The 26,446-nt window shown below is 49.2% G+C and overlaps 2 protein-coding genes across 3 annotated transcripts in view; both read right to left on the minus strand.

Annotated features, from left to right (window-relative positions):
• Window positions 1-349: 349 nt before the first annotated feature.
• On the minus strand, window positions 350-7,581 carry Tm6sf2 (transmembrane 6 superfamily member 2). The gene is given in 11 exon segments (XM_047531515.1): window positions 350-1,008; window positions 1,857-2,003; window positions 2,580-2,620; window positions 2,623-2,664; window positions 2,979-3,081; window positions 3,221-3,345; window positions 4,189-4,271; window positions 4,656-4,759; window positions 4,828-4,925; window positions 5,545-5,648; window positions 7,312-7,581. Coding segments are annotated over 11 exon segments (1,152 nt in total). The 5' UTR covers window positions 7,407-7,581; the 3' UTR covers window positions 350-798.
• Window positions 7,582-10,823: 3,242 nt separating this feature from the next.
• Sugp1 (SURP and G-patch domain containing 1) overlaps window positions 10,824-26,446 on the minus strand; it is a 29,866-nt gene continuing 14,243 nt past the window's right edge. Inside the window, exons 8-14 of one of the 2 annotated variants that reach the window (XM_047531874.1) lie at window positions 21,379-21,734; window positions 14,649-14,755; window positions 13,798-13,975; window positions 13,275-13,381; window positions 12,013-12,158; window positions 11,270-11,399; window positions 10,824-10,982 (exon numbers count right to left, since the gene is read on the minus strand). In XM_047531874.1, the coding sequence (XP_047387830.1) occupies window positions 10,956-10,982; window positions 11,270-11,399; window positions 12,013-12,158; window positions 13,275-13,381; window positions 13,798-13,975; window positions 14,649-14,755; window positions 21,379-21,734 (1,051 nt within the window). In that variant the 3' untranslated portion in view covers window positions 10,824-10,955. Of the gene's footprint in view, window positions 10,983-11,269; window positions 11,400-12,012; window positions 12,159-13,274; window positions 13,382-13,780; window positions 13,976-14,648; window positions 14,756-21,378; window positions 21,735-26,446 lie in introns of those variants that run through there. The other variant, XR_007105922.1, reaches the window with a different exon arrangement.

Genomic DNA, 26,446 nt, shown 5'->3' on the forward strand with positions numbered 1-26,446 from the left:
GCCTGGCCCTTGACCCAATTTAAAAAATGACAAACCAAGAAATGGTAAGTCCTCCCTGCAACCTCTTGGCTGCCTCTCTGACCTGTTTCCCCTAAAATGAGCTCAAGCCTAATATACAGAAACAGTTCTATGGTCTGAGCCACTGGGGCTCAGTTCCCAGTTCAGCTGTGCCCATGATATATGACCTAGGACTAGAATCTTCACTTCCTATAGCCTGTTTCCCAATCTGGAATAAAGTGAGATCCAGCATGCAATACTCAATGTTAGCACTTGATATAGTATACCGTTGGTGCTTAATAATTTTGCCACATTATAACTCATATTGTAATTTATTGGCAGAATAGTGAATTTTTTCTCCTGATCGTGACTTCAGGCAGGTCTCTCATCCATTCCGAGCCTCAGTTTTCCCATCTGGAAGTTGGAGCTGCACACACCAACCAGAGGCCGACAGGATCCCCACAGCCATGATGGCAGTGAGTGTTGGGTCCCCATGGGGTCCAAGAAGAGGGTTCCTTGCCCTAGCACCCTGAAACACTCAGACAGTGACGTTTTAGACACCAAAAGCGTTTTTATTAAAGGACTCATGGGGAGGTAAATTCTGGGAGGCCGCAGAAGACTCCTCTGGGGGAGCAGTGAGGCTGAGTGCGGCTCTCTGTGTAAGAGCACCTGGCCGTTAGTCTCCCATCCCACCCACTAGCCTGGAACCACCATAGCTAGGGCTGAAGATCCCCAGAGATGTGCCTCCTGCTGCTAAAAAAGGTGACCCACAGGCAGGGCCAACTGCATGTAAACAGTCTCTCATTGCTGCTTCCTGTGGTGGGCCAGGGCACCCGGGGGCGGTGGGTGTAGGAAGAAGGCTGGCCAGCGCAGGCAGCGGTAGGCCAGCAGGTGAGGGCCCAGCGCATACAGCAGATTGCACAGGAAGAAGCAGGCCCAGGCATCCTCTGGCACACGGTAGGTGAAGGGTGTGCGCAGGTGCATGGAAGCGCCCATGTGTGAGAACTGTGCCTGGTGACCAGACAGGAAGGATGAATGTCAGGGACCCAAGGGGGACAGAAGTACCCAGCATGCTGGGGTTCCTACAGAAGGTAGTCAGGCAGAGCCCAGAGGGTCCCTGTCCTCATGCTGTTGACAGCTGATCAACCAGTCTCCACTCTCCAATACGTCTGTATATCTCTAAATATACCTGTCCCCTGACCTTGATCCAGCTCCTCCTCCTAATCTTCTCTACCCTTGACAGCTGCTTTTGACACAAATCTTGTCAATTCCATCCCTATAAAATTCTTCTTGGGCCTTACTACCCTGGCCTGGGCCCAGGTTTTATTTCTTTTCAGAAATAGGGCCCCAGTTCTGACTAGGCTCTCCACTGCTCAAACACCTACCATGGCTCCCAATCACCCTCAGCACAAGTTCCCAAACCCAGAATGCAAAGTCTTCGGCATCTATCTGCCAGTTTCTCTCGCTTCTGCCTTTACCTGCATCATGGCCCTGCTAACTTCCTATCCTCTGTACCTGTCCTTATGCTGCTCCCATTCCAGAAATGCACTTCCCTGCCTGGAAACCCATTCTTTTTTGTCAAAGCCCAGCTCCTGTGCTCTGTTCTAGGAAACCCTTCCCTTCCAAATCCCTCTCAGTCCTTGTCCTTCCTCTGCTCTAGTTCTGATCCTGTGGGATTGGGAGTATCTGTGTTTGGATCTCTCTCCCCCAGACTGGAAAATTCCTGGGTACTGGGCCTAGGACCTCTTGGCATCCATAATCACGCTGCCCGGGTTGAGCCAAAGCAGTTGATGGGTAAGCAGAAACCGCCTTTGCTACATGCCTGTCCACCCACCACCCATCACCCATCTTCCCCTCACCTGGCCAATGGCTCCAGCAAACACCAAGGCCCAGTCAGGTAACCAGGAACAACCGGGGAAGGTGAGGGCATAGGCAGCCAGGCCGTAGAAGGGCAAACGTAAGTAGAACATATACATCAGCATCTGGAGGTGGCGGGTGGCACAGCCCTGAGATGAGCTTGGCCTCCCAAGACCCCAGAGGAAGGGGAGTCTGAGGAGAAGTCTGAACAGCCTCAGATCCCACCAAGGATGGGCTTTCTGCACATCCATTTCTGTGCAGAGTGCTCCTCTTTCCCTTGGGAGGTCATTACCTCCACCACCTACACATACCAAGCTTACCCACCACCAATCTCCAAAAGCAGCATGTGATCCTTGCCTGGCCAATCATAACATTCCAGTCCCGAGGTTATAATGATTAATAAAGGGTGTGGGCATGTCATAGCCTGCCTGAGACATGCACTTAAGTTTTGGAGTATAAGGGATCACAATTCCTCTGGTATGGTTGACTGGGGTGGACGGAAGCCGGAGCTGCCTATGCCACCCCACAAAGGGAGCCATGCCAGGAACCAGAGCTTGAGCCAGTTAGCCTTAAGTTCCTGGATCCAGCCATACCTGAAGACCGTATCTGCCATTTTTGGGTTAGACCAACACATCCATTGTTTCTGCCAGTTTAACGTGTGTCTGGCTCGGCTTTCAAGAGGCAGGACAATGGCCCTCTCCGCCCATCTGCCCTCTCCCCTGCACCTTTGGATAGGCCACAGGATCCCGCAGGTATGGCTCATACTGTAGATGTAAACAAAGCAGGCATCTGTGGGCAGTCAAGCACCACCTAGGGGGAGCAGAGGAACCATCCACGACTCAAACATCCTGAATACAGGAAGCCTCCCACCACACAGCTCTCAAGCAGGGTCCATATCCCTCAGCTCGGCTCTCTCCAGCCCTAGTTCTCCCCCTCTGGCTGAAGATTCCAGATACAGGACCAAGGAGTGAACACTCAGGTCAGACTTGAGGAAGAAATTCCTTGGATGATCAGACAGAATAGCAGTGGCTTTTCTGCACCAGTAAAGGAACACATATGGGAGATGTGAACCAGGAAGGGAGGCCAGAGACAGGAAATGGGGAGGCTGGCTAGGGCAAACTCACCAGGCCCCGGAAAAGGGGTGAAAAATGCAGCAAGGATGAGGTATAGGACGAGGGCCAGGTCAGCAGGGCGTTGCAGAAGGCCCTTCCTTTGCTCTTCATGCACCTGCCCCATGGGAGAAAATTGGAGACGGCATGAAAAGAGGTGATCCTTTCAAGGTGACAAAGTCTTTGATCAAAAGCAATTCACATGGGGGGACAGTCAGGCAGGCTGGGACGAGGCCTGCCTGGAGCAAGGCACTCACCACATTGGGGGTACAGCAGGTGGGGGCCCGGGACTGGTTGAAGACCCTCCTGCCAGCCCAGCATGGGACCAGCATGTAGAGGATGGCAAGGAAGAAGGCAGGTCTAATCTCTGAGCTGTATTTGCCTGCCATGGTGGAGGGGAGAGGATGTCACTCAACAAGGGTCTCCCAGGGCTGGCTGGACCCATTAGCTGGGCCATGCCAGAGCCCTAGATGGGCTTCTTTTTTTGGGGATTGAACTCAGGGGCACTTGACCACTGAACCATATCCTCAGCCCTATTTTGTTATTTAGAGACAGGGTCTCACTGAGTTGCTTAGTGCCCCACTTTTGCTGAGGCTGGCTTTGAACTCTCCATCCTCCTGCCTCAGCCTCCCGAGCCACTGGGATTACAGGCGAGCCCCATCGCGCCCAGCTGGATGGAATTCTTGATTCATAAATGCTCATCTTACTCAAGTTACAACACCCTCCATGATTCCCTGCATCCATAAGATGATGTCCCCATTCCTCAGCCTGGCCTGCCTCAGTTTATCCTCTGAATACAGACCCTACAGTCCAAGCGTCCTGTCCTTCCCGAGTACACCTTGGGTGCTCCCCTTGCTAGGTCTTTGTCAGGCCATACCAACATCTGGACTGTCATTTCTGCTCTACTTCCCAAGATCTACTTACAAAGCTTTCATTCTGTCACTCTGTCACTCTAAAAACTCCCTTTCTGTGTCAAAGCATTCTGGGCCAAACCCCTGGAGTTTGGGGGGTCAAGGGCCAGTTGCCTGGGGAGGAAGCAGAATCAATTTGGGCTTCAAAAGGAACCAGGAAGGCTGCTGACTGAGGCTTTTCTATGGACAGGCATAAGGAGAGGAGGGGCCTCTGTGGACACTGGGGAGGGGGTGGAGGATCCAACACAGGGGGTTTCCAGGTGCAGGACGCTGACCCAGTCAAATTTTTGGATTCCCCAAAATTGAGTCCTTACCAAGAATATTTCCTGGGAGGAACACCAGGATGCTCATGGCAAAGGATCCCAGCCAATAGAGTCCAAGGTTCCGGTATCTCTTCCTGGGAACAGGTGGGGGTGACTAGTGGGTACCTGCCCCCTAGTTTCAGAGCCTCAGTCAGGGTCCAGAGGCCATTCTGGGCTTCCCAAACTCCAGGTCTCTCTGTTTTGCCCAGAATGGAAGGAACGACAGGGAGTTGAACAAGGGACTGAACTGTCAGTCACTCTGTCAAGGGGCAGGGTGGATACAAGGCAGAATCACCACCACCACCACTCACACCTGATGACATTCTCTGGAACCTTCTCTTGGCCACCCCTGGCTGCAGCCCTAGAGGGGCTTCTGATTTCCCCCCACAGGCACTCTGGTTCCACCCTGACTTGGGGCCCCACCTGAGCACACAGTTTCTCTCCCAGGGTCCAGGGGCCACCCAGCCTGCCCCCTGCACCTTTTGTGGATGGCACCTGCCATGGCCAGGTAGAGGAGGTAGTGAACCGTGCCATCCCAGTAGCAGATGAAGATTCCATGCGATGTTCGCAGGTATGGCTCGCCCTGTGGGACAGGTGAGAGGCTCAGACAGGTGGTGGGGCATGGGACATCCCTGGCCACCCTCCACATACCTCCTTGGTGTAGAACTCCATGAAGCCCACCACGTAGCCATCTTCCTGGAGAGCGATGATAAGGTCCACCACAGAGGTGAAGGCAAAGAGTGCAAAGACTGTGGAAGAGTGGGTGGGGCGGGCCAGGCGTGGGTGGGGATTCAGAGTGGGCGGGGCCAGGGCCACGTGTGGGCGGGGCTAGGTTCCTGCAGGTCAAGGTCTGGGCATGGGCAGGTTTAGGTCAAGTATAAAACGGGCTTGAAGTAACAGGTCAGGAATGAGGTTCTAGGCAAGGGCTCCAGGCCCCAGTTCCTCTTCCCAACCCACAGGGTACGGGACCACAAGCCTGCCTCCTGCATGTCAGATAGAGGCCTCCCTGCTGCCTCATTCTGCAATTCTGATAGAGGCACAGTCCCACTTTTGGGGGACCCCAGTTTTATGGGAGATGCACCATGCCTGCTCTCAGGAGATCTAGAAGTTATAGGGAGGAACAGACTTTTAGGGGCTCCCAATCTGATGGGGGAGTCCCTCCTCTCAGGAGTTCCAAGTCTGAAGGAGGAGGCTTTTTGAGGTTCTCCAATCTGATGGAGGTATCCCAGTCTCTTTAAGGTCACCAGCCTAATGGGTGCCCATCAAAGGCCTCCAGGATGTTGGAAGAGGTCCTTCAATAGCCCCAAGTCTGAGGATGGAGGCCCTGGTCCAGAGAGTTCTCTCCTTCTCAATCTCCCAGTGACTCACCAGCATAGAGCGGATCATAGGAGATCTCGCCACCAGACAAGATGTAGATGGCCACAAAGAGCAAGCCCAGGATCAAGGCACTCATCAGTGCCACCCACAGGGGGCTGAGGAGAGGGAAACCAAGTCAGGAAGGCCAGGCCCAGCACTGAGGCCTCACCCCACCCTCCCCAATGGGGGAAAAGGTAGACTCCAGGAAGCACCAGGAGATGAGGCTGAAGCGTCCGCATCAGCAGACTCTTGCTCAGGCTGTTTCCCCCTTATGGAAACTGCTTCCAGAAGTCTCTTCTTCTTTTTTTCCTCTCTCTCTCTCTCCTTTCTCTTTCCCTCCCTCCCTGAGGCTGGCCTCAAACTTGAGATCCCTCTGCCTTAGCCTCCTGAGTAGCGGGGATTACAGGCCAATACCACCCAGTCTAGCCTGTGTCTCTTTTCCACTTGGCAAACACCTACTCATCCTTCGTGGTCAGTCTACATTTGTCCTCCTCCAGGGAGTCCTCCCTGACTCCCAAGAAAGGATCACTGTCCAACTTGAGCTAGGTACAGAGGGGATATCCACCAACCCCATTTGTCTGTACCATTTATTTCATCATTTGTGGATGTGTGTTCAATTCAATTTGTTCAGTCATTCATTCAACAATGCCAAGCCCCTCTGGCCAGGCTTAGCTCCCACTCTGGAGGGTTCTAGTGCTCAGTTCTGTAGACCTCTCTGCCTAAGGCTCCAACTCCTCCCAGTTGAAGTCCAAATGCCTCTATTCATTCCACTCTATCCCCACCCAGATCTGCCCGTGGTAGCGAGTGATAAGGCTGGTCAACCAGTTATGTAGATAACAGAAACCAGGTCTCAGGGCAAACCAAGGTCCAGAGATGGAGAGAGATATGTCCAGGGTCACACAGCAAAGCTCTGAACATCAATTCCCCACACTGCCCAGGTGCCCATCTTTTTATGAACCCCTCTGTCTCCTAGGATCTCCATCCTGACCCTATCAACAATGATAACTGTAGTAATCCAATGAGCCCACAACAGGGTCTTTGCACACAACTTGCAGTCTTTACCCATAACAATGAGGTGAGATCTAAGATTATGCCATTACTGATGAAGAAACTGAGATTCCCAAGGCAAGTTGTTTCACCCGGGGCCCCAGGAGATAGAGACACACTGCTTGTACTCAGGGAGTCAGACCCACAATCAAGACTCTTTTCTACCCCACGGTTTGGGATGGACTGGGTTTGGGAATGTGAAAGGCTTGTTGGACCCACAGAGACAGAGGCAGTAGAGGTCACTACATGTAAGTCTAAGGACAGGATGAGAAGGACCTGAACAAAAAGAAAGTCTCCGGCCTGTACGAGGCGATGGAGCACGGCGTGTGTGTGTGTGTGTGGCAGCAAGAGCTAGGTCACCAGGGCTTTATCTGGGGCAATACTTTGACCCTTGGCGACTTTAGAACCTGTGCTGGGCGCATCCCTGGGAATACCCTGGACACCTTTCAAACCCCTGCCGTGTGTGGGGTTCTCATCTTCGGCATCCCTTCTCCTCAGGTCCCAAACATTTCAGAGCGTCCCCACTCCAGTTGGAGGGAACTTCCGGTTGGAGGGCGTAATTCTGGCCCAGCCCCCATCCTTCCCCGGTTCCGAGCTGCGCCGGGGTGCAGGGCTGGCGGGAGTCAAGCCCGCGGCCCGCGCATTCTCCCTCCAGCCCCCCTCCGGTCCTCCTCGCCTCCTTCAGTCCCCAGTGTTCCCCGGGAAGCAGCCCGGGCCCCTCCCCGCACGCACTGCGAGAGCGCCGAGACGTGATTGAGCGCGTAGGACACCGGGAGGGCGCCGAGCGACAGAGCCGCAATCTTGCCGGCCAGCGGCGGGATGTCCATAGCGGCGGCGCCGGGACCCCGGCTCGGCCCTGGCGTGGCCTCCAGTGCGCTCGGCTCCTCTGTAGCAGCGCGTCTGGGCGGGGGGTTGCCAGGGACCCGCCCCGCACAAAGGTCGCCCCCCGCTGCGCCCTAAGCCGGCCGCAGCCGAGACCGTGCGGCGCGTTCCCGGGGAGCCTCCGAGGCCCCACCCCCTGCCGCTACCCCGCCCCTTCGCCCCTCCCTATCCGAACCCTGGTCTGGCCCCTGGCGGTCCTGACTGTCCGGGCTCAGTTTCTCTTCTATCAAAGGCTGGAAAACAGCACTTCGCAACGCTTCTGTTCTGAGGTCAGGGGCTGCGTCCTAGAGACCCCCCCTCTCCCCGCCGGCCACTCTGTTCTAAGGGAATTCGTTCTCCAGGCGTGTCTACCAGTGGCTTGGGTTGAGCTGGGGTGAGGTGCACTTCTGCCTTCTTTGTCCTGACACTGGCATCCCAACCTCGACCTGTAACGGGGTCCTTTCATTGTCGTTTTTTTCTTTGCATACTGGGAATGGAACCCAGGGCCTCTAGCATACTAAGCAAAGGCTCTACCACGGAGCTTCACCCCCAGTCCTAAGGGAACTCTTTTTAACCCCGCATATTCCTCAGACTATCCCCACCCGCATTCCAGGATCAAGTAGACATTGCCTGTGCTGCACTGACCCCCTCAGCCGGTGCACTTGGATTTGAGTGTTCAGTGGCCACAAATTTAAACATGTGTCCAGAGTTGAAGTTTTGACTGGGGCCTGTCTGCATGCAGGCGATCATGGGTTGGGTCCCTCTAGTAGGAGAAAGAGGTGGGAGGCAGGGGTTTTAAGAAACGGATGCTGAAATTAGAAGGTCTAGGTGGGGCCAGTTGCGGGGGGGGGGGGGGGTTGTTGGGAAGTGTTCCTGGCAGGGAGGGCTCCAGTAAGGAGCTGAACAGCTGGAAGGCAGCCAGAGGCTGAATGAAGGAGGGAAAGGGGAAAGGTGGAGTTTGAGTTTCAGAGGCAGCTGGGAGGGAGGGTGCAGGGAGCTAGCTGGCTGTGGGAAGGTTCCAAACAGCTAGAGGGGGCTGGGCAGGGTCCAGGGGGCTGTGAAGTATGGAGAGGAACTGGAACAGGCAGGGTTGTTGTGTGAGGTCAGGAAAATTAGGCAGCCTTGTTTCTGTCACCCCCTCCAACTAGTCTTAGGTTCTCACCAGTGTGGAGTACTTGTGGCTACTGGAAATAGCAAGGGGACATGTGCTCACTGAAGTCTTGTCCCCAAGGAGCCCATAGCTTATCCCCCTGGACAGCCAGGGCCCCTTCTCCATGCTGCCCGCTGGCCTTGTGCCAACCAGGCCCCAGGTGTCTAAGCAAGGACACAAGTGTCTTCGGGCCACCAGTCTGATTCAGTATTCCTCCCCAGGCGCCCATTGTTTACAGGGTGAAGTTCAGCTTCCTCAGGGCTACCTTCCCAATTCTAGCAGTGCCAACACTCCACAGGCCTGTCTGCCGTCTACCAGAGGGACCCTCTCTATGATCTCACCTCCCACCCCAGAGCCTTGAGCACACTAGGTAAGTGCTCTGCCCCTCCATGCCCAAGCCCATATTCTTAAGGCAGATGCCAGCAACTCCTACTCCAGGCTGCCCTGTCACCCTTACCCCATTCCTCCCCTTGCAGGGCCAAGGGTGTCTATACCTAGTTGTCTCGGGGCCTGACCTTGCACCTATGTCCAGGACGTACCTGCACATGCACACAGCATTTGGAGGCCTCTTTCATTCCCTGCCTGAGGGTAAAGTCCATGCCCTTACTTGGCAAGCCTCCAGATTACTGAGAACTCAATAGAGAGGTGACTTGGGTGGCAGGGTGCCTGGAACTAAGTCTCAGGGTCCTGTCTTCTGAATATTTGGCTGCTGAGAGGTAAACTTGTGCTTGGGGCCCTGGCCAGCTGCCCTCTGGGCAGCCCCCATAAGCAACCACCAGAATTTAGCCCACCATGTCACACCCAGCATTCAAGGATGGGAGGCAGATGGCATATCACACCAGCCTCAGCTCTGCTGTTGCCTCTGAGACCTTGCTAGTCCCTGGGTTTACTGAAGTACATTCTGAGGCAGCCTATACCACAGCCCCCTGGCGCCTCTTGGTAATTTTCCCCCCGTTTTTTGTGGTGCCAGGGATGGAATCCAGGGTCTTGCATGTTAGGCAAGGGCTCTGTTACTCAGCTATATCCCCAGCACTTACTAGCTTTTGTAGCTCTCAATAAGCAGCTGTAGTTGACTACCACCAGCCTCAGACCTTGTCCCCAGAAGACCAGCTGCCTGGGGGCAGATCTCTTCCATCTGGTTCTCAATTACTCGGTATTTGCTGAATGACCACTGCTGACCCAGGAGCCCAACTCCCACTTGAGTTCATGGAGCCTGTGAATAGGGATCCCTCAACCCTACAGATGTTGGGTCACCACCAACTAGCTGGATGTGTGGAGGCACATGGGTGAGATTCCCAGGTTTTGACACACCAGAAGTGGCCTGCAGATCCGCAGAACTGGTAAGAATGCAGATTCCTGGGTCCCCATCCAACCCGGAACTGAGCAGCTGCAGCCAAAGATCCCTAGATGGTTTCTGCACAACATGAGATGCCAGCTCTGGGGAGACACAGCTGGGGAGGTCTTGGAATACACTTTGGCCTGGGTCATTCTCCTGCCTTAAAACCTCTTGCTCCAAGCTCCCTTCCTCCAGGCTGTGACTGACATGTTAGCATGGTGCATCCAACCACCAGCTGTCTCCAAATGAAACAGCCCCAGGGACTTGTATGTCCCTCACACTGGTGGAACCAGAAGTTAAGAGCAGCCTAGGTTGCAGCTAATCACCAGTAGTGGCTTGCTGTGTGTGCTGGGCCCTGCCAGCACCACTGACCAAGAAGGGAAAGCTGGGCTGGGCCCTACCTAAAGACGACTCCTCCTCTAACCTCCTGAAACAGTGCTAGGCTGAAAGGTCCTTGACACCCTGGGGCCAGGTGTGGCCAGGTGTCAGTCAATTGCCCCTCCCTACAGTTTTCTGCAGAAGAGTGGCCTTCTGTCCTCCCCTCAGCTGCAACCCAATCTTAGGGGCTATGGACCAAAGGGACAGAGAAGGGGTCAGGTGGTGCTCTGAGATACTTCAGATAATGGGGGACTTTTGAGAAATCATCTTGCCAGACTGCAAGTTCGAGGTCAGCTTCAGCAACTTAGTGAGACCCCTTAACAATGTAGACCATTTCTCAAAAAAAAAAAAAAAAAGCCCTGGGGAGGTAGCTGAGTGGTGAAGTACCTCTGGGTTTAATCCCAAGTACTGAACAAAATTAAAAAATCAGAGAACAAGTCCTGACTCCATCTACTAGGCCCAGCCCACTGCTAAAGGACAGGAAAGGGTTCCAACAATGGCAGGGACCAGGCTGCTATGGTGGGTGAGCACTGGGACTTTAATACACGGCATGACGCTCATAAAGGTAGGGATGGGCAGAAACGCAGGCCAGCACACCCCACAGCCCAGAGACTGTCGCTCAGAACGCAGACTTGTGTTTCTCCAGAATATTCAGTAGTAAGGCCTTCTGGGGTTGTTCTGTGGGAAGCCAAAAAGATAAAAGAGGGAGGGATTAATGCAAAGGACAGACAGCAATTCCTCTATCTAGGAGCAGCTGAGCTCACATCCTCCAGCAGGAATGGCAAGTCTAAGTCTGGGAGGGGGCTTGAATGCAGGTTGAGAGCTGGGGGTTCCTGGCCTAGTTTGCACAGGAAATGGAGGGTCCTTTCTGTTGCAACCCTGCCACCAACCTGGAGTCTACTGTGAGAAATCAGGACAGCTCAGAAGGAAGCAAAGTGATACTGGGGGAACAAGGGTGCACACACCAGGGGATTGGGCCGGAAGCGGTATGCCAACATCATCCTCTTGCGGAAGGCCTCATATTCGTCGTCCTCCTTGGAGAGCTCAGCTGGTCGGTCAATGCCAAAACCAGCACCATCTACCGTGGTGGTGCCCCTGCAGAGAAGTAACAGGCTAGTATGAGCAGGTACCTGGGCTGGTGCCGTGGGAACAGGAGAGAGAGGCCTGGCTTGTATGGATTCAACAACTGCACTTCCAGGAGCTCACAGTGGGGAGCTGGGCTAAGGACATCTGTGCAGGGACAAGCCCACAAGCCCGCACTGGGAAGAAAAGGGAAGAGTCAAGGTGGTCCAGTCCCAGGGTCCTGCAAGGAAAGGAGTACCCACAGTGCAGACTATCACAGCTCTAGAGATGATAGGGCAGCTACTTGGGACAGTACTGAGAGGTCAGCCTTCAAAGTGGTGCAACAGTGCAGGGGGTGCTCAGAGCAAGGGGTCACATCTAGAAGGTTTCCCACTAATTTCTGGGACTGGTTTTCAGCTTGCAAGGAATACAAGCAAGGCCTTCACAAGGTAGCAAGTGACCATCAAGTCCCAGGAGGGCTTGACCCCTGTGCCTTCACAGAGGGACCCAGGGGAGGGTGGGGGACAGGCCTCCACAACCTCCCTGCACCTTCAGCTTGTGCTTGGCAAGCCATGCGCAGTGAGATGTTGAAACCATCTCACCAAAGGGGAAAAGGGAGGGCAAAAAGTTGGGCTCTGGGACTCACTTGTTCACTGGGTTCTTGATGCCCTGACCCTCTGAGCCCAGCCCCTCGCCCTCCTTCCAGCCCATCTTCATCAGCATCTGGTAACCGATGTTCTCCACAGTCAGCTTGAACTCCTTGTACTCTGAGTAGTCAGGCTCTCGACCCTCCTGTAGGGGGAGGTGGCAGCAGTCACACACGAGGGCCATAGCCACCCCTGGGCCCCAGAGTCACACAGATATGCCCCCTGCCTTTGGCATCACTTGATGCTGGAACCAGCCACTCATCTGCCTCCTCCCACCAGGTCAGACTTGAAGAGTCCTCAAGAAGAGATCAAACTCTTCATCCTTTTCTGGGTCCCCAGGGACTCAGGGTGTTCAGTTCCTTGGCAATGAAGTCAAAAGGGGCAAGGTGACAAGTTATGCAGACTTCATCTATCACAAGAAAGATTAATGCTTCACTGGCAAAGAAAACCTTATGTTCTGAGAGACATTTATTTTTATTTTTTTGAGACATGAGTCTCACTATGTTGCCCAGGCTAGCCTTGAACTCCTGGGCTCAAGCGATCAATCCTCCTGCCTCAGCCTCCCAGGTAGCTGGGACTGCAGGCATGACAACCATGCTTGGCTTGAGAACAATTCATAACAGTGTGCTAAAAAGATGTGGCCAAGCTGGGTGCGAGCCACTCAGGAGGCAAGGCAGGAGTATTTCATGTTCAAGGGACCAGCCTCAAAGACTTAACAAGACCCTGTCTCAAAATTAAAAAAAAAAAATTTTATAGGGCTGGGGATGTGGTTCACCGGTATAGCACCCCTGAGTTCAATCCCCACCTCTCCCCCCAAAAAAATGCAGTCAATGATAAGGTTATGGGAGACAAGACAGTTTTCTAAAAAAACTTTAACAAGACAACATGGGACATGCCACATCAGTCATTTCACCTCATAAGCCCAACAGCAACAGGGAAGAATGTTAAGTTCTGTCCTGTAGAGGCCAGGTCAGGTCCATGGGGGTTTTTGCTGGAGAAATGCTTTGCCTGTAAACTGCACTTAATTGGCTCCACTGGAGGCACAATTTCCCCTGCAGCCAGGGAAATGTTCTGAAGCAGCAGCTGAGCAGCTATTTGCTAATTCCCTACACAGACGCAGTCTGTCACAAACAGATGCCTCCCTCTGTAAGAGGGCCTGGCTTCTGCTGTGAGCATGGGAGCCTTAGGCTCTAGTAGGTGAGACAGCTTCCAGAGGGGCTAGGCCACAGCAGGGGCTGGTGCAGAGGTCCCCCTGGCTTACCTTTAGGGCCTTGAATGTCTCCATGAACTTTTCCAGCTCATCAGGGGGCAGGAAGTCTCCAATGAAGTGTTTGCCCCGGCCCATCTTTGTCAGCTGCTCTGCCCACTCTGCCCAGAGAAGCAGTTAAGTGAGAGGAGGGAGGAGGAGGGTGGGAAGTAGGCTGGCTGATGCCTAGAACACAGGCATAGGCCTTGGCGGGGCCTCCAGGGAATGACATGCTGGCTTGAGACACCAACTAGATACCCTTCCCCACAGGCACCCATGCCAAGTTTTCCATTCGAATACTAGCGAACACTCACCATGGCTCACCCCCATCCCCACTTTTCACCATGAGGAAACCAAGGCACAGAGGGGTCGAGTTTCTCACCCAGGCATCACAGCCAGGAGGAACAGACCTGAGACTGAACTTGGGCAGCTGAGTGGGAACACCTGAGCTTCCAGTGCCCTGAGGGTAAGGCCCCACCAGTCATGCTCCCCAAAATTTCACCTGCCTCCTCCCCACCGACCCTGCATCTTGGCGCACCCCGTGTCTTGTCCATCTCCATGCGCCGCAGCTGGTGCTCCCAGGTACCCAGCTCGCTGTCTACCTCCTCGTCGCTGTCATAGCCATGCTGGTGTTGCTGGAGTGCCTTCTCCCACAGCAGCTGCATGTCCTGCATTGCCCGCTTGTGTTGCATGATCATGTCATACATCTGTTGCATCTATGGGTGTGGAACATGACCATGAGCAGGATGCCAGCTTCCCCCCACGCCCCTGCAAGGTCAGCCCCTGGGTAGACAAGTCCTTGCCTCAGGATGTGCCCTGGGTTCCTGAACCTTGGTGTAGCAAGGAGGACCCCTCAGCCCTGAATGATGGCAAATTTGGCTCCTGATCCCTGGGAGAGGCACTTGGGGTACACAACCCCAGAGACTGCCAGGCAGGAGCCTGAGTTCCTGGGGAAGCAGTGCAGGGGCTACTACTGGCTGTGGAGCCCCCTACTGGGCCAGGCCCCTCCCCACAGAAACACCTTGGCACCCTGTACTAACTGGAACTATCCTACAGTAGGCCCTTGAGAACTATGGAAGGGAAAGGAAGACTATTCCAGTGGGGACCAGCCCTCCAGTGTGGTGGAAAGCAGCTGCAGGGTACAAGACACAAGAGATACCCTAAGGCTCAACAGCAGCGTGAGAGGTCCTGGGGTCTGAGTCCAGCTGCAAGCTTGTGAGGACCCTCAAGGGGTGGCATGCACTGACAAAGGTACCTGTCTTCCCAGAAGCCTCCTTGCTGTGTGCCCTGATACACACAGGCTCAGTGAGCACAGGAGCACATCCATGACTACCAAAGGAAAGGATGCTCCACAGCACCTACTGAGTTCCCTGTCTCCAGTGGTCTTACCTCCTGCTGCTCCTTCAGCTGTTTTTTCTGGGCATCTGAGAGTTCTGTGACACCCACCAGACCTACAGGCTTCCCCTTCTCATAGCCAAGCCCCTTGAGGTCCTGAACTGGAAAGTGAAGAAACAGGATGGTTGGTAACAGCCACACAGGCCCCAGGTCCTACCTCTAAATTTGCCAGGTTCCAAGAATTAACAACACCCAAGGCACCTGGTGTAGGGTCTGCAGTGCAGTAGGGTCCTCACATCCCAGTTGTTAGCATGTGTTATGTGAGGACCTCAGTGGCCATGCTGGGTGTAGTAATGTGCACTGGAACTTCATTTCCTCAGACCTCTCTAGAAAGGCTGTATATGCAAACACCAGTAATCAGAGGATTGGGTCCCCACTCAGTGTTACACAGCTAATGGGTGAAAGGCAAAGATTCTATAAAGCTAGAGGCAAGAGAGCTAAGATGTGCAACTATACATGTACACGTGTGTATGTGGGTGTGGGGATGCACACCAGCTCTCAGAACACAGTCCTGTTGCTGATAGATATCCGCTGCAGACTGAGGCTGGTGTAAGTCTCAGCTGTATGGCTCCCTTCGCTCCTTTGGGGGCGGCAGCCAACAATCCTCAAAGCTACTGACATTTAATTTGGCATCAGCTTGGGAACTTGGCTGTAGTCAGATACACTGATCCACGTGAAGATGCTGTGATGGCCCCATCTGGGATGGAAGCAACCACCCCTCAGGCAGTGGCTTCCTGGGGGATATGCCAAGCAAGGGTGTGTGTGCTCTGGGAAGGTGAAAAGAGCCATGTTCTCCCACCTCACTAGGGCTGGGGCTTTGCCCTTAATCACAATGTGGCTGGGCTCACAGCTGAAATTCCAGCAGCTTGGGAGGTTGAGGCAGTCAGATCTCAAGTTCAAAGCCAGCCTCAGCAACTTAGCAAGATCCTGCCTCAAAATAAAAATATAAAATAACAAAGGGCGGGTGATGTGGCTCAGTGGTGAAGCAACCCTGCATTCAGTCCCTGGTATTTAAAAAAAAAAAAAATCACCATGTGGGCTAAGGTATAGCACAGTGGAAGAGCACCTGCCTAGCAGGTATGAAACTCTGGGTTCTATCCCAGCAACCTCCCCAAAAATAGGATTACCCATGATTACTCCTTAACTCCTATTACACCCTCAATTCCCCCTCAAAGGTTTGTAGGGGAGTCCTGTAGGGAAGGAACAAGGACTGAGGTCTGAGTGTGTCATGTTCCTGGAGTACCTTGGCATCTTAGAGCTCTGTGACACCCAGCAGACCTACAGGCTTCCCCTTCTCATAGCCTTCTTCCCCACTGGGTCTCCACCAGTGAGGGCCCCCCAGGCCCCTTCCAGGGACGATGTGGACCAATGATCATAAACCTGGGCCTGAAGCTGTGGAACCAGTCAGTGCCTGTCCTCTACATCATTCTGTAAGTAGCTTTTCTCCTTAACCTGCAATCTCTGTGGCCCCTGGGACAAGAAAGGCATCAATCAAGAAACTGGCCCTCAGAGGTGGATGAAGAGGCCAAGAGGCCAAGTCACATGACCTGGAGGAGTTGCCTTCTATACGGGGCTCCCGTCCCCATCTTGCAAATGCAAGTGATGGCACCAAGCAATAGGATGCATGTGACTCCCCTATGCACCTGTGTCTCAAGCTGCAGTTAAGTCAGGGAGGCGGGATGAGATGTTTCTGCCCATGGTACAAGTTGTGTAGTGAGGAACCAGACAGGGGGCATGATTTGGCTGTTACGGTTTAGATCTTAAATGTTCCCCAAAAACTCATGTGTTGAAGGCTTGATTCCTAATGCAGCAGGGTTCAGAGGTGGGGACTTTGGGACATGACTGGATCATGAGGGCTCTGACTTCACCACTGGATTAATCTACATATAGATTCATAACTTAGGGTTATTAGGAGGTAGTGGAAACTTTAGGGAGGTGGGGCCTAGTTGGAGGAAGTAGGTCATTGGGGGGCATGCCTTAAATGGCACATTGGTACCCTGCCCCCACATTTGGCTTCCTGGCCAAGATGAGGTGAGCAGTCTTCTCTACCACATGCTTCCACCACCATGATGTCCTCTGCCTCACTAAAGGCCCCAAAGTGACAGAAAACCAAGAACTGAAAACTCTAAAAACTATGAGCCAAAATAAATCTCTCCTCCTTTTTAATTATGTATATGTTTATTGTAGATGGACACAATACCTTATTTTTATGTGGTGCTGAGGATCGAACCCACTGTGTCACGTGCTAGGCAAGCGCTCTACCACTGAGCTATACCACCAGCCCTTTCCTCCTTTAAGTTAACTTTTTGTCGCAATTGAAAGCTGATTAACATAATATATTGAATAAGGTGTGATAACAGAAAGAAAAAACAAGGAGTATAAACATACAGACACCTAACAACAAAGCCCCCAAAATATACGAAGCAAAAGTTAATAGCACTGAAGGGCAAAGTAGACAATTCTATAATAATGGTTATAGAATTCGATATAGCACTTTTAATAATAGAACACCTAGACAGAAGATTCTTAGGGCTATAGAGAACTGAACACACTATTAACCAAATAGACTTAACAGACAGACATAGAATACACAAACAGAATACATCGTTTTCTCAAGTGCATATGGAATATTCTTCAGGATGAACTATGTCTTAGGTTATAAAACAAGTTTAAATAAACTTGAAAATACTAAATATCTTTTCTAGTCATCAAGAAATCAAACAAGAAATAAGAAACAAGGAAAACTGGAAAACTTTCAACTATTCAGAAATTAACATACTCTTTAACAACAGGTCAAAGTGGGGGGAAATCACAAATTAGAAAATACTTAAGAGATAAATTAAAACAAAAGCATAATACACAAAAATTTGTAGTATGCAACAAAAAAAACAGGGCCAAGAGGGAAATTTATAGCTCTAACTGCATACGATTAAAAGGAAGATCTAGCTGGGTATTGTGGTACATTCCTGTAATCCCAGCAGCTTGGAAGACCGAGGCAAGAGAACCACAAGGCCAGCCTCAGCAACTTAATGAGGCCCTAAGCAACTCAGTGAGAACCTGTCTCAAAATAAAAGTAGATAAATAAATAAAAAGGGCTGGGTGATGTAGCTCAATGGTAAAGCACCTCTGGGGTTAAATCCCCAGGACCAAAAATTAACAAACAAACAAACCCTATCAATAAAGAAAAGCCCAGAAGGCTTCACTGGTGAAGTCTAAAAAACATTTAAAAGAAGCAAAACCACCAATGCTTCTCAAACTCTTCCAACAGAAAAGAGGAGGGAACATTTCCAAGATGTATGAGGTGAGTTTTACCCTGATATCAAAGGCAGACAAAGGCATTATAGTTAGAAAAAACTACACACCAATAATCCTTATGAATAGAGATGTAGAAATCCTCAAAAAAACACTAGGAAAACAAATTCAGCAGCATATTAAAAGGATTACACACCATAAACAAATGGGATTTATTCTAGTCATGCAAGAATGGTTTAACAAGGCGGGACCTAATATTTAGTCCAATAATAAAGAGTAATATGTCCTTTCAAGAAAAAGAAAAAAAAAGAACAGTTCAACATATGAAAATCAATATAATATACCACATCGATAGAAGAAATAAAATGTGGGGAAAAAAAACCCACATAATTATTTTAATTGATATTTTAAAAAGTATGTAACAAAATCTAACACCCTTTCATGACAAAAACATTCAATAAACTTAAATAAAAAGGAACTTCCTCACCAGGTACAGAGTGCACACCTGTAATCCCAGCTACTTGGGAGGCTGAGACAGGAAGATCGCAAGTTCCAGGCCAGCCTCAGAAACTTAGTGAGACCATGCCTGAAAATAAGAAATAAAAAGGGCCGGGATGTGGCTCAGTAGTACAGCGCCTCTGGGTTCAAGCCCCAGGAGTGAAGAAAAAGGGGGGAAAAAAAAAAAAAGAACTTCCTTAATCTCAAGACAATAAAGGCCATTTTACTAAAGATGCTCTATTTGGGGCGGGACTATAGCTCAGAGGTACAGTGCTTGCCTGGTATGTGCGAGGCCCTGGGTTCAATCCTCAGCATATAAATTAAATAAAAGATCCATTGACAACTAAGAATATTTTAAAAATAATAATAATAAAAGATGCACTATTTGAGAAAGTAGCTCAATGGTAGAACACTTGCTGAGCATGTGCAAGGCCCTGGGTTTGATCCCAAAAGACCACAAAAAAACAAACAAAATAAAATTTTAAAAAATCACAGCATCATACTCAGTGGTGAAAATCAGGAACAAGACAAAGAGGCCTGTTTTTGTTACTTCTATTCAACATAGTACTAAAAATCCTAGCCAGAGCAATTGGGCAAGAAAAAGAAAAAAGAGCCAGGCCTGGGTACAAGCCCATAATCCCAGCTGCTCAGGCAGTGGAAGCAGGAGGATCACTCCAAAACCAACCTCAGCAACTTAGCAAGGCTCTTAGGAGCTTAATGAGACCCTATCTCAAAGTAAAAAAATAAAAAGGACGAGGGATGTTGCTCAGTGGTAAAGCACCCTAGGTTCAATCCCCAGTTCCAAAAAAAAAAAAAAAAAAAAAAAAAAAAAAAAAGAATAAAAGAAAAAGAAGATGTATCCAAATTAGAAAGGAAGAAGAAAAACTTTCTATTTGCTGATAATACTGTCTTTTTATACAAAGAGTCCACTTACACACACACACACACACACAAAAAAAAACCTTTTTAAATTAATAAATATATTCAGCAAAGGTGCAGGACACAAAATAAAAACACGCAAATCAATTGTGGGGCTGGGGATGTAGCACAGTTGTAGAGCGTACCTAGCACATGTTTGATTACCAGCAGTTCCCAAAAGAAAAAAAACTCTATTTCTAAACACTAACAACAATCTGAAAATGGAAAAAAAAAATATCATTTACAATAACATCAATATAATAAATCAATTAAGGAAGAAATTTAACCTAGGAGGCACAGGACTTAAAACAATGAAAACTATAAGACATTGTTAAAAAGAAATTGACAGAAACAGATGGAAAGACATCTCATGTTCACAGATCCAAAGACTTAAAATATCATTAAGATGTTAATACTACCCAAAGTGATCCACAGATTCAACGTATTCCCTATCAAAATCCCAACAGATTGCAGAAATAAAAAAGCCCATCTGAAAATTCATATGGAAACTTAGGAGACACCAAATTGCCAAAATAATTTTGAAAAAGAAGAAAAAAAAGATTTAAACTTCCAATTGCAAAACTTACTACAAAAATATAGTAATCAAAACAGTATGGTAGGGCTAGGGTTTTGGCTCAGTGGTAGCTTGCTCGCCTAGCCCACATGAGGCCCCGGGTTCAAACCTCGGCACCACATAAAAATAAAATAAAGGCATTATGTCCACCTACAACTAAAAAAAAAAAAAAATCAGTACAGTACAGTAGGTACAGTATGACTAGACATATAAACCAGTAACAGAATAGAAAGCTCAGAAATAAACCCTCACATCATCTATGATCAACTGATTTTTTTACCAGGGTGTCAAGACCATTCAATAGGGAGAAAACAATCTCTTAAACAAATACTATTGGGTAAACTGGATATCTACATGCAAAGGAATGAAGTTGGACCCTACACCACTTATAAAAATTAACTCCAAATGGAACAAAGACTTAAATTTAAGAGCTAAAATTGTAAAACTCATAGGCAACAATAAAAAAATTGATAAAGTGGACTTCATTAAAATTTAAAACTTTTAGCTGGGTGCAGTGGCACATGCCTATAATCCCAGTAGCTCAGGAGGCTGAGGCAGGAGGATCCCAAGTTTGAAGCCAGCCTAAGCAATTTAGTGAGGCCCTAAGCAAGCAACTTAGTGAGACTCCATCTCAAAATAAAAAATAAAAAGGGCTGGGGATATGGCTCAGTGGTTAAACATTCGTGGGTTTGTTCCCCTATACCAAAATAAACACACAAACTTTTATGGCACCAAAAAACAGTATTAGTAAAGTCAAAATACGACCCACAGAATGAAGGAAATTATTTGCAATTTATATATCTGATAAGAAATTAATGTCCAGACTATATAAAGAATAGTCCTACAACTCAACCACAACAGAAAGATAAACCCAATTTAAAAATAGGAAAAGGACTAAACAGACATTTGTCCAAAGCTATATAAATGATCAATAAGTGCATGAAAAGATGTTCAACATTATTAGTCATTAAGAAGATTCAAATCAAAGCTATACACCTACTAGGACAGCTATATAATAAGGTGAGGGGGTCTAGGGGTGAAGCTCTGCAGTAGGTGCTTGCCTAGCATGTGGGAGGGGGCCCTGTGTTCAATCCCCACCCCTGGGTCAATCCTGTGTGGTTCAAACCACAGGAGAAAAAGAATTCTATTTGCACTGAACATGTACAGCCTTAAGCCCTCTTACTTGTTTATTTGTTTTTTCATTAATTTTTTTGTGGTACTGGGGATTGAACCCAGGGGTGATCTATCACTGAGCTACACCCTCAGCCCTTTGAGTTTTTGAGATTTTCTTATCTGAAGAGGGTTGTGGAACCAATTCCCATGGATACCGAGAGAGGATGGTATACACATGATGGATTTTTCAGTCACAGAAAGGAATGAAATTGTGGCACATGCTACAACATGGGTAAAACTTAAAGACATGCTCCATGAAAGAACCTAGACCCTTCTGACAGAGGACGGCAAGGAAGGGAGTCAGCCTACCTGACAGAGGTGAAGGAGAGGCATCCACATCCCTCTGCACCAGCTCAGCAGGTGGCAACTCAACCTTGTCCTCTTCAGGTCCCCACCGGCTCTTCCGCTTCCTCTTCACAGTGGTTGTGGAGGGTGGCTTACCAGGGACAGTTGGAGCTGGGGTGGTGGTGGGTGCAGGGGAAGATGAGGCAGGGCAGGTAGTGGCTGGAGGCAAGGACCCTGATGGGACCTCAGGAAGGGACTTGCGCTTCAGGCTGGGGTCAGGTGCTGTGAGGGTGCCTGTGGAGCCTGCCTTGGCTTTCCGGAACTCCTCCAGCTTTTGCCGGTAATATTTGTACCCTTGACTGTTGGGTTCATATAGAAAGCTGCAAAGGAGAGTTGGAAGGACACCATAAGCTAGGCCTGATCCTCTCCACCCTCAGTTCTGGGCAGGGGCAGCTCAGGCTGTGTGTGTCCAGGGTAGCCAGGGTCACATCAAGGCCAGTCTCCACCCTGTTGTCCTGTCTTGCCAGCCCTCTCTGTAAGGAACAATGTGATATGCTCACAGGCTCTTATGATGCCCTCCCTTCAAGTCAGGGGTCGTATCACACCTCCACCTGCCTTTCCCAGGAGCCCATCACATTATCAATTTCCTGCTTCAGAACAAAATGAACAGTTGTCCTCAGAGTCTCCTCCAACTCCTGTGAAGTTGTTTCTTCACACCACAGAATCCTAAACTGTGGGGAGACCTTAGACACCAGAAAGCATAGAGTGTCCTGAATCTGATAGTTTCTCCAACGCATCCCTGGGAGACACCCACAGGAGACAATCTAGACAGACACACCGAACATCAGGATGAACCAGGGAGCTAGACTCCAACCCTGCCTTAAAAGCAGACAACCTCAGGGCAGAAGCCCCACTCTCTAGAAGCCACAGGTCCCTATGGTTCCTACCCAGTCTGAGGAGCAGAGGAGATGGCACTGGGTTTGGAGTGAGGACTGGGGCAGTAAGAGCACCTGCCAGCTTTTCTTAGCCTGAGTATATCTGAAACCAATGGTCCTGCCTCTGGCTGGGTCCACATCAGAGAAAAGTTTGCACCCAGCTCCACATGGCAAAAGGCTGGGGAAGACCTGAACAAGGGGTCAGACCTGTACTCATGAACCTGGATAGACAGTCATAGTACAATGCTGTGTTACAACAGTAAGTCACAGTCATATCTGCCAAGGGCTATTCCAGGACCTTCATGGATATCAAAATCCAGGTGCACAAGTCCTCATATAAAATGGTGTAGTACTTGCATAGAACCTATGCACATCCTCCTGTAGACTTTAAGTCATCTCTAGATGACTTATAATAATTAATACAATGGAAATATATGTAGCTGCTAAACAGTATTATTTAGGGAATAATGATAGTCCATAAATGCTCAGTATTAACACAGCTTTTTAAAGAATGTTTTCAATCTGTGGTTGGTTGAATCCTGTGGAACCTGAGGATATGAAAGGCCAACTGTACAGGCTCAAGGGTACTATGAATTTCTTTTGCATAAAAGAGAGCAGCTGGGTGTGGTGGTGCACACTGTAATTCCAGCTACTTGAGAAGCTGAGGTAGAAGGATGGAAAGCTCAAGGCCCACCTCTGCAACTTAGTGAGACTCTCAAAATAAAAAACAAAAAGGGCTGTGGTAGAATGCCCCTGGGTTCAATCCCAGGACCGTTTAAAAAAAAGAAAGAAAGAAAGAAAGAAAGAAAGAAAGAAAGAAAGAAAGAAAGAAAGAGAAAGCAGCAAGACACCTGACAGATGACTTCTATATGTACCTCAGGAGAGGAACAGAGGGACTCCTAGCTCTGCCAACATCTGCTACCTTGGGCAGGTGGGATGGGATGACATGGAGATGGCAGTATCTGTGTATTCCTGGGTCATGGTACAAGCACAACTCAGTGAAAGAACATTCATAAAAAGTGAAAGAGACCAAAGTAAACAACTGTGCAAACTGGGTACAGTAGCACACATCTGCAGTCCCAGATGTTTGGGAGGCTGAGGCAGGAGGATCATTTGAGAGCAGGAGTTCAAGGCCAGTGTGCGAAACATAGCAACACCCTAACTCTTAAAATAAAAATAACACATACACACACATACACACACAAAATACTGTTCAAGAAGGAAGAGGAGCAGCTGGACAGACACTCAACAGGCAGCAGAGTTCAGACAGATTTAAAGCTACGTGGTAGCTCTGAGAAAAGCCAAGCTGGCTTGCTGAGGCTGGTGGGCAAGGTGGGAGGAGGTTCCTAGGCTGTTCCCTGGCTTTAGCCGCTGATTTAGGTTGAGTCTCCTCCAAGCTAACCTAAGGGTGCATCGAAGAGCCCCTGAGGGTCTGCCTGTCTGCCAGGTGGGTAAGGGTCATCAGCAGTGGGGAAGAGTTGGAAGATGGGACACCATCCTAGCACAGGTCTAGGTGGGCACACATGAGACTTTACAATCAAGACTCCTCTCTGGCTGGGTAGAGTGGCACTTGACTGTAATCAGCTACTCAGGAGGCTGAGGCAGAAGGATCCTAAGTCTGAGCCAGTCTGGGCAATTAGGTAGACTCTATCAAAACAAAATTTTTAAAAAGGCCCAGAATGTAGCTCAGAGGCAGAACAGTTCTGAGTTCAATCCCCAGTACAAAAACACTTTAGTGTCTTTCCTTTCAGTCATTTTTATGTATCCTGGTTTTTGTTTCTTTGTTCTTTGTGGTACTGGGGATTGAACCCAGGAGTGTTCTACCTATGAGCTACATATTCAGTCCCTTAAAAAATTTTTTTTTAATTTTAAATTTTTTAAATTTCCTCCCACTTTCTACCAAACTTGTGATCTTCCTTTCCCAGTCTCTTGAGTAGCTGGGATTATAAGCATGACCCACTGTGCCTGACTTAAGTAAGAAATTCTCTTAAAAACCAGAATTCAGCCAGACACAGTGGCATATGCTTATAATCCCAGGGAAGCTGAAGCAGGGGGATCACAAATGCAAGGTCAGTCTGGGCAACTTAGCAAGATCCTGTCTTGAAATAACATTTAAAATGGCCTGGGGCCATGGTTCAGTAATAACAGCACTTTGAGAAAGGAAAAAAAATCACATAAACCTTTCCCATGGGCTATGTTTTTTTCCCACCAAAACTCACATTGAGGCTGGTTCTCTAGTGCCAAAGTGTTGGGAAGTGGCGCCTAGTGGGAAGTGCTTGGGTTGTGGGGGCAGAGCACTCATTCAAGGATGAATGTCTTTCTCTGAGTGATTTTTCCCTTATGTAGGACTGGGTGAGTTACTGAGAGAGAGGGTGGTTATAAAGCAAGGTCCACCTTTTCCTTCTGCTTTCTACTATGAGATAACACAGCAAAAGGCCCTATTGGATATGGTTGCCCAATCTTAGACTTCCCAGCCTCTGGAACCATGAGTAAAAACAAACCTCTTCCCTCTATAAATTTTCCAATTTCAAGTATTCTGTTATAGTGACAGAAAACAGACTGAGATAACATCATAATAGCCAAGGCATGCTCCTCCTTGCCTCAGTTTCCTCACCCAAAAGAACCCAAAATGCTAGTTGCTATATCACATGGATGTTAGATCTAGGAACTTTCCAATGGCCACGTACTACACTAGAGGATACATGTAGAGGCATTTGGCCCCCTGATGCTGAACATGCAATCTGCTACTAACTTTTCACCTCTATACATGGTGCTATATTTAACATGATTTCTGGGGTCAGTCACATCTCAGAAGTGAGATGACTCAACAAAGGAATCAGCACCTCCAGCTCCTTGACAGCTGAGCACAGCTGTTACATACTATTTCCCAAAATACACCACAAAGGTGTGAGGAATCAGGAGCAACATAAAGGGAGAAACATAGAGTGGTTGTTGGATTTGGGGGTGAGGGGAGGTGCTGACAACCACATGTATCCATTAAGTATTTCTGGGCTTTACAGTTGCCTCACACCTGATCCCAAACAGATTAAACAGTCCACTTAGAATGAACCTGCATGGACTGCTGGATCCTGGATATCCAATCATTTTCCTGTTCTTCTCCAGTCTGACTCTGGTCCTGGGGGGTAAGCATGGGGAAGGGCTCTTGCCAGTCACTTCCTTACCAGTCATCTCAGGCACCTGCTCCTGGCCCAGTTTCCACCACAACTATACTCTCAAGTGGCAGGCAGCCTCTAAGGCCTTCCAAGTACCAGGTACGGTGGTGCACACCTGTAATCTCAGCATCTTGGGAGGCTGAGGCAAGAAGATTACACGTTGAAGGCCAGCCAGGGCAACTTAGCAAAACCTTGTCTCAAAATGCTAAGAATAAAAAGGGTCAGAATGTACACAGCTCAGTGGCTGGCAACTTGCCTAGTATGTATGAGAGCTGGGTTCAATCCCCAGTACCAGAAAGATTGAAAAAATAAAAAAGACCCTCTAGGCAGTTAAAGGGTCACACAAGAGGAGCCAGAGCCACCTGAACAAACAGCATCTCAGTTCTGACATCATGAAAAAAGTTGGGCCAGGAGCTGGGTCCCTTTAACTGGGCAGTGCTACCTGGGCTCTAGATCTTGGATGGAATTCCAAAACTGCCCACTTTTCCCAAAATACTACAATCTCATTTAGTTTTTTGTTGTTGTTTGTTTGTTTTTTTGTGGTGCTGGGGATTGAACCCAGGGCCTCATGTATGTGAAGTGGGCACTCTACCAACTGAGCCACATCCCCAGTCCTCATTTAGTTTTTTAGTTTTTTTTTTTTTGAGGGTGCTGGGAATCAGGGCTTAGTATATGATAGGCAAGTGTACTACCACTGAGCTATGCCCCACATCCCTACATTCTCATTTAAATAAGCTTATTAGGTAAATTAAGAAAAGATGATTAACATTGGATTGGATGACAGAATCATGACCAACAAATCAATGATCATCAGTGCGAATCTGAGATTCAGGATATATGGGAGGGGAGGTCCTCTAGCCTTGGCAGACTCCTTCACTGAATTCCAGATCCAACATTTCATGTCCCCCACAGTGGTTCCCAGGTGCCCAGGTACTAAACTTAAGAACAGTCAGATATCTAAGACTTTGCCATCCCTGTTCCCAG

This window comes from Sciurus carolinensis, chromosome 17 (assembly GCF_902686445.1).
Source record: "Sciurus carolinensis chromosome 17, mSciCar1.2, whole genome shotgun sequence".
NCBI classification, from domain to species: domain Eukaryota; kingdom Metazoa; phylum Chordata; class Mammalia; order Rodentia; family Sciuridae; genus Sciurus; species Sciurus carolinensis.